This window comes from Hylobates moloch, unplaced genomic scaffold (assembly GCF_009828535.3).
Source record: "Hylobates moloch isolate HMO894 unplaced genomic scaffold, HMol_V3 SCAFFOLD_1, whole genome shotgun sequence".
In the NCBI taxonomy this organism is placed as follows: Eukaryota; Metazoa; Chordata; class Mammalia; order Primates; family Hylobatidae; genus Hylobates; species Hylobates moloch.
Window position 1 is genome coordinate 161,772,251 of NW_026652276.1, and position 12,361 is coordinate 161,784,611.

The following is a 12,361-nucleotide window of genomic DNA, read 5'->3' on the forward strand; positions in this document are numbered from 1 at the left end:
CAATAATTTATTGTATATTTTTAAATAACTAAAAGAGTGGAAATTGAATGTTGCTAACACAAAGAAATAATTGCTTGAAGTGAAGATATCCTAATTACCCTGATTTGATCACTACACATTATAAGCCTGTGTCAAAACATCACATGTACCCTGTAAATATATACAACTATTATGTACCCATAATGATTAAAAATAAAAAATTTAAAACAAAATAGATGTGTGCAAGTATGTGTCCATGTTAATAAAAGCATTAAAAGTATTTTCTATTTACCATCTGACCTACTTGACTTTTTCCAGAATATTTTATACAATATGCTCTGAGACTAAAGTAGATATTATATATGTCAGTACAGAATGATATGATAAAAAGAGAAACCTAGCAGAGCAAATCCATTTTTTAAAAAAGAGTTTACCATATAATTAACTATAACTTTAAAGACAATTAAATATATTCCTAATAATCTGTCAGGATCTTTATCTGTCAATTCAGTTAAGTTCTTCACCAATGAAGGATGTTTTCACTAATTAAACCATATATATCAACTTCCAATTTCAACTTCAAGGAGTTTTCTGAAATATTTTAAAATATTTTAAAAATATTTAAACTATTAAATAGTAAAAAGTTTGGATTAGCCAAAATAAAAGCCAAACTTTATGAACAGTAATACAACAACCAACTTTCTTTTATTAAAACAAATAAAAAACAGCACTTTCTCTTTTCAATTGTAGAGAATACAACTTTTTTTTTAAAAAACAAAGAGGTTAGGATGTCAATAATGTCTTAGAATTAAAACTGATGATAAAACTTTTTTACAAGGAGATGGATAGTTTAGTGGTTTAGAGGATGGCTCTGAAGTCAGATTGCCTGGGCTAATTCCAGATCTGCTACATACTAGCTGGAGAAACTTGGAAACATTAAATCCTAGCCTGTTTATGGTGATATAATAGTACTACCTCACTCACAGGGTTGTTCTAAGCATTTTACACACATGAACTCATTTAATCCCCTCAATAACTTCATGGGATAGGTACTGATATCGTGCTCATTTCCTAGATATGCTAAGTGGTACTGGGAAGGGTAACTAACTTGCCAAGGGTACAGAGTAAGTCATGGAGCCACGAAGCCAACCCAAAGGGTCTGACCCAGGGTCAGCACTTTTAACAGCATGTCACTGTAGAGCCTCTGAGATGCTTCTGCGGAAGAAGGAAGAGGGTGTGGGTGATGAAAAGAGAAAGAAGACAGAGGAAGTAAGAGCTGAGAGATGATGCTGACTGATACCATCAAAACTTCAGGAGAGTAATGGTACCCACAGAAGACTAAGTACAGAGGATTTTATGAAAATGGTGAAGGGGTGGAGCTTTGCACCTGGGGGGAAATGAGGCTAAACAGAGACAAGCGTCAGCAGACAGAGGAGCTGAAGGGCAAAGAGGCCTCAGCCAATATCTGGGGGACCTGTCTTGTTTGGGTCATTTGAACGAGGTACAGCACCAGCTGCACTGCAAATTAAACTGCTATCCTGGGACTATGACGGAAGTGATTCTTCACCATGACTGTTCAACTGCTAGACATACGGTGTTGGGTATGACACCAATCATGCTAGTCCAAGATGGTCCTGGGAAAACTCCCTCAGATGGAGCAGCTGGTACTGAGAGCATATTAGAGTAATTAGGTCCCGGAAATTCCTTCTTAAAATACGAAATTTGGAAGTTTGTGTGCCTTCTGAGGCTCAGTTAAAGAAAGACTACTTCTTAAACTAGTCTTTCCTGGAAAGGGAAAGGAGATCCATAGTAGATAATATTCTGAAGCAGAAGGCCCTGGAAACCGGGCTTCTACTGAGATAGCTACAAGACATGCAATGGAATGTCTCATCAGGACTACATGCTACCAGAAATTGGAGGAGATCTTAGCAGCACCAGGAGCCACTGCAGTGGTGGTTAAAATTTGTCTCAGAAATCCTACAAAGTGGCAGAGAAGTAGGGATAAAGTACATGAATAAGAAGTTTAAGGTCCAGCATTAGGAATTCTATGTGCTTTCAAAGATGCCAGTACACCCAACTTACATCCTTTAAATGGCTATTTGATAACAAAAAGAATAATGTCAATTTCTAATCATAAAGACAACAGAAAAGAGGCTGGACGTGGTGGCTCATGCCTGTAATCCCAACACTTTGGGAGGCCTAGGCAGGAAGATTGCTTGAGGCCGGGAGTTCAAGACCAACCAAGGCAACATGGCAAGACCCCATCTCTATTTTATTTAAAAATAATTTAAAATTTTTTTAAATATGTACATAATAAAAACAACAGAAAAAAGCAGAGCTCCCTGTATATTTGTTAAGACTTCAGAGGTATTTTAAAATCAGGAATATACAACAGAGTAGAAAACAAGAGTTTTTTGGAAAAAATTCTGAGAGAAGAATTTATTGTGAAACTCCTGAAAAAGAGAAACTTCACAGGAGGCCTGATGTACCCCTGAAGTTTTCTGTTAGGGAGGCTAATTCAAGAAGTGTGAAAAAAGTAACACTGGCAGCTTTCAAGGAACCAAAATCAGAGTTAACAGAGTCAGTTCTGACTTGGAAGCCAAGGCATAAATTCCTGACACACTAAGAAAGAAGGGTCAGATTAGCAATTAAGTCCACTGCACCCCACCTTATCCTAGTCAGGAGGCTGCCCAGAAAAATCATTAGCCCTGGTCAAAGACTAAGCCCCACTATTTTACCTCAGGTATAAGGGATCTGGTCTGAAGAAAACAGTTCTGAGCAACCTCCCAGCTACTGTCCCTGTCCCTGGACACACAAGACAGGTTCTCAAAAACAACAGGCCTGCCAGAACATGGCTGTAGAAACGATGGAAAATTCTATAGTAAAGTTTATCCAGGAGAAAAACTGTATTCTGGTCTCCCAGAGATTACCCTTAAATCTAAGGGAAACATCCCTTATTTCTCAAAGCCTACAGAGCACTGGCTGATGCTAGCAGATGCCAGTCTGACGGGGCCAAGATAAAGGAAATAAGAGGTAGGAAACCAGTATCCGGAAAAGGAGACCCAGATAAACATTCCAGGGAGTGAAGACCATATGAGCTAACGCAAATCATCTCAGAGAAGGAGCAGGAATTTGGTGGGAAGAGGTCCAGCATGGAAAAGGATGAGAACCACAAGGAAACACTGGTTATACCCCACGCCATAATTTGGAAAGAGAATTTCTGGGAAGAGCATACAAAGATGTTGTGCAAAACTTTTCCTCAGGGGAAGAAATGTGACATGACATGGAGGAAATTTTACTTTTCAGAATTCTCCTGGTGAAGAATATTGTATTTAATTGTAAGAAATATTTTTTAAAGACACTAAAATCTTTAAAATTTGCAGGTATTAATTTTATAATAGAAAATAGTCTTAAATAGGAAACACTATTTAACATATTTAGATTTTAAAGTCTACTTCATTCAGCAAATATTTATTGGATGCCTAATTTAATTTCAGATGCTAATTTATGAAACAAGGTTAGTTACTATTTATGAGACAGAACTTGAATTCATCAAGGATTCTTGAAGACTTTAGATTTTCCACAGGTAAAAAAAAGGGAAAAAAAGAAGTGATTTTACGGATTTAACTTGGAGAACACAGCCAAACCAACATGTTAAGAAAAGTCTCACTTGATGACACTATTCCAAGTAATTGATGACCTTTATCTTTACAGATTTTACTTTTTAAAAATTAAACACAAATTAATTCTGAAATTATAAGAAATAATTTAAAATCAATCATATAATTTTCAAGTAATTTTTTAAAGAAAACATAATTCATCTAATTATTTTGTTTCTTAAAAAGACTCACCTAAAAGGACGAATCCATCTGCTTCTGTCTCTGGTACTGAGGGCTTTTTAGATTCCGGAGGCTTTCTGAAGAAGTGAAACATTGCTGCTGCTGCTGCTGCTGCTGCTGCTGCTACCTGAAATAGAAACATTACACAATGTCAAATTCACATGCAACTGTAAAACTCTTACCCTTTTTAGCAAAAAGTTAAGCATAAGGATATAACAATAGTTACTCTTAGGAATTCTATGGCCAGACGTAAAACCATGAGCCTTCTCTAGCTGTCAGCCGACAAAGCTAGAAAATGATCTTCCAATTTAAACTTCTGTATCCCTTGAAGCTCACAGTGCAACCTCTCTCAATTTCTGAAGATTCAGAAAATAACCCAGGAAATCCCTACATACAAAACTCAAATCAACAGATAACACGAGAATCTGGAAGTATCTTGCTAACCATAAAACAGACACTGGTTTGGGTAATAGGAAAAAAAAAAAAAAACCTGTCCAGGTTTCTTGTCATGTTGTAACTACCGTTACATGTTATCATGTTAGCAAGTTGTCATGTTACAACTACTGTTGTAACTCATGTAAAACTAAGGCCACCGGAAAAAAAAGAAAACATTTCAAACATCCCCTACTGATGGTTACCTAATTTAGACACTCAAACACTGTACCTGTATTAGTCTATTCTCACACTGTTATGAAGAAATATCTTCGACTGAGTGATTTATAAAGAAAGGAGATTTAATTGACTCACAGTTTCGCGTGGCTGGGGAGACCTCAGGAAACTTAAAAGCATAGGGGAAGGTACCTCTTCACAGGACGACAGGGAGAGAATGAGTGCCAAGCCCCTTATAAAACCATCAGATCTCATAAGAACTCACTCACTATCACCAGAACAACATGAAATGGCTCCCATGATTCAATTATCTCCACCTGGTCCTGCCCTTGACACATGGGCATTAATACACTTCAAAGTGAGATTTGGGTGGGGACAAAGAACCAAACCCTATCAGTACCCATTATAAAATTGCAGCCAACTTTAAATTCCCATCAGTGCAGATCCTTGTGTTGGTGAGATTATTGTGACCATCCCCAATACACACATGCTCACATGCACACAAATACAAGCACACATACACAACCCTCTTTTGCTACTATTCCCATTGTTATACATTCAAGTATGCCAACAATTTCTAGAAAACAACTGGGGAGAAAGTTGAAGGGTACTTGCAAGGACCCATAGGATTCTGAGGACGGTTCCTTACAAGCCAAAAAAATAAAAGAGAAAGCAAAGAATAATCCTGGTGGCAGCAAGTGCTCTAAGTTTTCATTGTCATCTATTTCACCCATAGCAGAAAACCAAGAAGGGAGGGTGAAGATTTAATCTGAGGGAAAGCCTTCCAGCAACTGAAAATTATACTGGGATTTGTGCTGGTTGGCCTGACCTGAGCTGTAGAGCAGAGAAGGATATGAACCCCAACATAAGTGAATGGTAAAAGGAATCTATTTGTTGCTAGAAACCATATCTGGCAGATTTCACTTTTAAAAAGGGAATTCAAAATGGAGAAGAAAAACACAAGCCATGTGAAGAAGAAAACATTCTAATAAGAGAAAAGGAACAGCTTCTAAAATCCTTAAAGAAAGTGCTTACTGGATATAGTAATAGATACAAAAGAAAAGTTCGAAAATAGTTTGGCACTCTCTATAGAGAGCAAGGAGAGATGGCCTCTACTGAAACTGGTGAAAAACAAGATTAGATGAAAAAGCAAAAGAAAAAGATGAAAAGACAAGGAATCAAATGAAAAAAGTAACTGAATAAGATAAAGGGAAACCCCCACAAGGAAAAAATGAGGTCAGAAAAGAACTGGTTTGCAAGCAGAAATGTAAGAAAATAGAGTTCAAATTAAATGACTTACACAATTGGAAGAGGCAACTACTTTTCAACCTCGAACAGTTAAAAACAAAACTGAGAAGGCCTTTAAGGAACAATAGCTAATTAAAACTCAGCCTCAGCTAAGGATCAGATAAAGGGTATAGCTGATATTAAAACTTCAGTGTAGACTAATGTGGCACTCAGTAAATTCTTTCTCTTGGGATAAAATCGTTCAGAAAAAAGAGACTAAGGGTGTGGGTCTCCAACTGAAGCCTTATGGAGCCAAGATATCCTCAAATAAATAAAGAGAAGAGGGGGGCATGCACAGAGGTGAAAAAGATAAGAAATACAGGAAATCTAAGAATTATATCTAGCAAAAATTTTAGGTCTGGCTATTGACACATGAAGCTGACTGAAGTTAAGTAGATAAGAAGCCAACACAATTTTTGAGAGTTGTACTGCAAAAATAATCTGGTCTCAATTCAAAGAGGAATATGATTATTGAATGCTTAAAACAACCCTTAGACACCAATTTTCTACAGATAAGAAGCTGCCAGAGAAAACTGTTCAGCCCCCAAGGAGGCCCAGTGCCCATTTCCGTTGTAGCCAAGGAAGTTACTGAAAAGGAAAAAATTCCAAGAGGTTGAAGCTAATGGCATGGAAGAGAATGGATGGAGGAGCCTCTCCCAGGAAGCAGAATCTGGACATAATTAAGGAACATTCTTGGGCCCAAGATAGGGGTCCCCCAAAATTCTACTGTGGAACTGCAGAATTGCTACCACTTTTGACTGTTCTATCTCTCTCTTTGTTCGCCTTTGTAAATGGGAGTGGTTTTGGCAATTATGCTTACCAGTTCCACCAGTGTGTAAGGGGAAAGGAGGGGCAGATTACTTGTCTTTTTAGTTCATGAAGTCTCCAGATCAAGAGTACCACATCCGAACATGATGAACAGACTCTTGTGTATCAGCCAGAGGCACTGAACTTTGAGCATGATCCTATAACTGAATGGGGCAATGAGACAGCCAGCCTTGGGGAGGGGTGAGTTACTTTGCCTATAGTAGTAGAGAGAGAGATCTGAATACATGGTGAACACAAATGAGAACCACGGAATCGTTAGGGCTGTTTACCAGCTCTGTTTTATGGAGACATAATAGGACAGTTTTCTCTTCCCTCCTTGGAGTTAGATGTGGCCATGTGACTTGCCTTGTTCACTGTGCCACATGCCATTAGAGTGCTACAAGAACTTTTGTGGATATAGAGAGACCCTTTAGAAAGTGGCTCCTCTTCTAACATATGAATAACAGCCTTTTAACAGAAGGACTCAAATTTCCAATGCCTTTTCATGTCTGGCCACAAGTCAGAAATGGAACAAACATGGCTATCACAAAAGTAGTTTTAATAAGTCATTCTCCAACCCCAAAAGTTTAAGTTGTTATAAAAGCCAGACTAAACTCAAGTGTAGTATAAGAAAACAAACAACCTGTTTTTAACCCAAGTATTGTGTATGGAATTTATAACAAGTAAGTGAAACGTTAAAATTTTTAATGACCTAAAACATCAAATTTAAACACACTGGCTGCAGCAGTCTGTTATATAGCATGACTTGCTGGCAAAGCATAACATTATAATCTGTCACTTCCAAACATCAGAACATTATAATATCCCAAATATATTATAGAATCAGGGATAATTTAGGCTCCAGAAGTCAAGAAATGTGTAGGCATGGAAAAAAAACAGGTCAGGAATAAGGCAAAGGAGGCAGAGACTATAGAAAAGAACGGAGAATGGCAACAAAGATTTGCTTTGGATAATTTCAGACAGTTCCAAAATTATTACAAAGGCATCAGTCACCCTCGTGTCTATCACTCCAGCAATCTGACCACCAACTTAACTCCTTCCCCAACTACAGTCCACCTCAAGATGTTGTTCTGTGGAAACATGCTTCCTAGTTTACAATAAGAGTCTTGGGATTCCCTTGTATGATCAATACTGCTGCTGATGCTAAAGACTTATACCACCAGGTACCTAAGGTCAGTCTAACCATGTATCTTGAGTAATCCCCTCCATGCGTGAAAAGAACATATGCTAAAGCACTAAAATCTGCAATCAGCTTATCTTAATCCCATGATATTCTTTTCATATCACTCAAAAACACAGTGGTATAAAACCTTAACCTAGAGTGGAGAAAAGGACTGGCAAATACCATTCTTAGATCTCCCCTCTATGAGGGGTACGGCAAGATTTAGTTACCCTGCCTAAGACTAGTAACTGGAAAGGCAAAGGGGAATAACTACAAATGCCACTAACATTTACTGAGTTCCTACAATGTGTCAGACCCTATATACAATACAATACTGTATACAATAGTCTCCTCCTTATCCCTGGGGGACATGTTCTAAGATCCCGAGTAGACACCTGAAACCAACAATAGTACTAAACCCTATATACAGTATGTTTTTTCCTATACAAAAGGTCCCCCAAGTAATGTCACTTCATTTTAATATTGATGAGAAAAAAAAACTTGATTCCCAGCTGGGGCCACTGTCTATGTATGTGTAGAGTTGGCCCATTCTCCCTACGTCTGTGTGGGTTTTCTCCCCAGTACTTCAGTTTCCTCCCACATCCCAAAGCTATGTCCATTAGGTGGACTGGCACGTCTACGTGGTTCCTCTCTGAGTGAGTGTGGGTGTGTGTGTGAGTGCCCTGCAATAGAGTGGTGTCCTGTCCAGAGCTGGTTCCTCCTGAGGCCATGAGGGCTTAAGCTGCCAGAAGAGCCTCTGGCCAGCTGTAGCACTTAACTAGAATAATTGGGTAAATAATTATCTTACTTGTTTTATTAATATTTCTTACATGCATGTATCACTAACATTCATTTCAATGTTTAACATTAGAAAAGTTTTTATCTTTATTTAGGAGTTGATGTTTTCATGAACAGAAATATGCCATAAGAAATGAACTCTTGCTTATATCAATTAGCCTATGGTAAAACTGGTTTCATTATATGTTGTTTCACTTAAAGTCAGTTTCTAAGAACCCATCCATGATGTTAAGTGAGAATTTACTGTATGTACACACCTATGATAAAGTTTAATTTATAAATTAGGCACAGTAAGAGATTAGCAATAACTAATAATAAAATGGAACTATAACAATATATAGTAATAAAAGTTATGTGAATGTGGTCCCCCTCTCTCTCCCTCTCTTAAAATCTTATTGTACTGTACTCATATATTTTTTTACTTAGTTGCCATAAGTAACTGAAACAGTAAAAATCAAAACCATAGATAAGAGGGGGGACTACTGTATGCTCTATCTCCAATAATCCTTACAATAGCCCCACAGGTATACACAATTATTCACATCGTGTAAGTAAAAGAAGTAAAGTAGGACCAGGCATGGTGGCTTACACCTGTAATCCCAGCACTTTGGGAGAATGAGGCAGGCAAATTGCTTGAGCCCAAGAGTTGAGACCAGCCTGAGCAACATGACGAAATCCTGTCTCTACAAAAAAAAAAAATTAGCCAGGTGTGGTGGTGTGTACCTGTGGTCCCAGCTAATCGGGAGGCTGAGGTGGGAGGACTGCTTGAGCCCAGAAGGCGGGGGTGAAAGTGAGCCACTGCACTGCAGCCTGGGTGACAGAGCAAGACCCTGTGTCAAACAAACAAAAAAGAATTGAAGTAAAAAACTAGGTTAAGTATTGGTCCAAGTTTACGTAGCTAGTAGAGTAGAGCATAATCTTAAACCAAATCCTATTGGCACCAAAACTGAATGCTTTTCATCAATAAAGCATCAGAGACTAGAAACACTTAACACTTAGGACATCTGTGTTGGACTTTCTTTAATATAATATTTCTCAATGTTAGTCAAATACATTTGATTAATTCCATTTCTGTCTTTGTCAATCCCTACTTTCCCAAGCCTTGCTCAGCTCTATGCTGTGAAGACATTTACTAACTGTACAACATCTATGAAGACCTTCACTTACTTCATACTTTTATAATATGAACATTTATTAAGTGCATAGGCCAGACAATGATCCAAAACTGCAGGTGTAGCAGTGAACTTACATTTAGGGAAAAAAAAACTGCAACCTCAGCCCATCATATTTCTGAGGCAATCCTTAGCAGAATTAGGAGTAATTTAAGTGGAGGGGATCTGTATAATCCTGCTGCCCCAAGCCTAGTATGTGGTAAGCTCTAAGTACTCTTGCTTCTGATATGCATGGCCTTAACAGCTGGACTTCTGCCTGGAATTCTCAAGCATACTCCAGTCTCATTTCCTTCTCTGTAGTTTTCAATATTTTTAAAATTGTCTACAATGAGCAAATTTTACATTTATAAACAGGAAACATACCAAATTTTATTCTCAAAAACCCATTATTAGCTAGTGGCAACTTGCCTAACTGAGCTAGAACCCAACCCATAATGCATCTTAATACTCAAACACAGGGATCCTGGAACTACCTCTATACAGGTGGGGGATAAAGAATTCACCTCTCAGCCAGGCACAGTGGCTGACGCCTGTAATCCCAGCACTTTGCGGGGCCGAGGCGGGTGGATCACCTGAGGTTAGGAGTTAGAGACCTGGCCTAGCCAACAAGGTGAAACCCCATCTCTACTAATAATATAAAAATTAGCTGGATGTGGTGGCGCATGCCTGTAATCCCAGCTACTCAGGAGGCTGAGAGGCAGGAGAATCACTTGAACTTGGGAGGCGGAGGTTGCAGTGAGCTGACACCCCACCATTGCACTCCAGCCTGGGCAAAAAGAGTGAAACTTCGTCTCAAACAATAAATAAATAAATAAATTCACCTGTCCAAACCACAAAATGGGAGAAAATTCCTGGAAATCACATATTTGATAAATAATGTATACAAAGGATATATAAAGAACTCTTAAAACTCAATAATGAAAAAACAGCTCAATAAAAACTGGGCAAAAAATATGAACAGCCACTTCACCCAGCAAGATACATGAACAGCAAACCACCACATGGAAAATGACCCATATCATTAGTCAATAAGGAAAAGTAAATTAGAATCTCAATGAGATACCATTATATACCTATTAAAATATTTAAAATTAAAAGGATTTGCCCTGGTCAGGTACAGGGGCTCACATCTGTAATCCCAGTACTTTGGGAGGCTGAGGTGGGCAGATCACTTGAGGCCAGGAGCTCGTGACCAGTCTGGGCAACATGGCAAAACCCCATCTCTACTACAAAAAAATACAAAAATCAGCCAGGTGTGGTGGCGTGTGCCTTAGGTCCCAGCTACTCGGCAGACTGAAATGGGAGGATTGCTTGAGACCAGGATGTCAAGGATGCAATGAGCCAAGATCATGCCACTGCACTCCAGCCTGGGTGACAGGGCTATGAGACCCTCTCTACAAAAACAAACAAATAAACAAAAAACAAAAACAAACAAACAAAAAAAAACACTTTCCCAAGTGTTGGCAAAGGGCAAAGATATGGAGCAACTGGAACTCTTGTACACAGGTGGTAGAAGGGTAATATGATACAACCACTCTGGACAACAGTTTGGCAGTTTCTTAAAAACATAAACATATATCCACCATATAACTTAGCCCTTAGGAAATGAAAACATACGTCCACACTTGTATACAAATGTTGTAACAACTTTTTTTTTAATAACCAAAAAATGGAAACAACCCAAATATCCAATAACAGGCAAATGGATTTTTAAAAACTGCCATATACATCCCATTCGGTAGTAAAAGGAGAACAAAATAGTCATATATGTTACAACATGCAACAATCTCGAAAAAAAATCTGATGGAAAGAAGCCAGACAATATAAAAGTTCATACTATATGATTCAATTTATATAAACTTCTCAAAAATACAAACTCGTGTACAGTGAAAGAAAGTGTATCAGAGGTTGCCTGGGGAGGGGAGGGACATAGAGGGAACAAAGGACGGACAGATGACAAGGGAGTAGAAGGAAACTCTTGGAATTGATGGATATGTTCATTATCTTGACAATAATGATTGTTTCAGCGGTATAAGCACACATCAAAACTCATCAAATTGTATACTTTCAATGTGTTACCGATCAAATCTCAATAAAGTTCTTTAAAAATTTATTAACACAATTAGATGTCATATATAAGTTTTAGTTCACAATTATTGGGAAAACTGTCTCAAATCTCTTAACCCACTTTGTGTTACAGGGACAGTCTTTATATAAAAAGCAAAATGTTTCTTTTCTGCATGCATCACACAAAACTAAAAAATAAAAGGACACTGCATTGACTTTTAATGGTATACACAGACTGCATAAAAAAGGTCCTGCCTGATTGCTTAGCAGGGCAGATCCTATTGTTCTGAACAGAGGTAGGAGAGCACAAGAATAGATTTCTTTTTTCCTATTACTCCAAGGCTTCCCTTTTAAGTAATATTATCCATGACAAAAGGATTAGGCAACATGGTTTTCTCAATTTGATTATCTCCTTTGAATTTCAACAGACTACTAGTTAATGTAAATATATCAAATAGACTAAAATTCCTGTGTGATTGATGCAGCTACTGTCTATAGACAGAATAATGTAAATATATGTGTATGAATGTGTGTGTGTACATACATATATCTATATACACACACATTTTATTCCAAATACAATAAATACGTAAATTTCACAGTGCTGAAAAATTAAAATC

The 12,361-nt window shown here is 37.9% G+C and overlaps 1 protein-coding gene across 1 annotated transcript in view; it reads right to left on the reverse strand.

Annotated features, from left to right (window-relative positions):
- UMAD1 (UBAP1-MVB12-associated (UMA) domain containing 1) overlaps nt 1-12,361 on the reverse strand; it is a 261,998-nt gene that overhangs the window by 227,359 nt on the left and 22,278 nt on the right. Inside the window, exon 2 of the mRNA XM_058440621.1 lies at nt 3,831-3,945. Coding sequence (XP_058296604.1) covers nt 3,831-3,912 — 82 coding nt within the window. The 5' untranslated portion in view covers nt 3,913-3,945. The remainder of the gene's footprint in view (nt 1-3,830; nt 3,946-12,361) is intronic.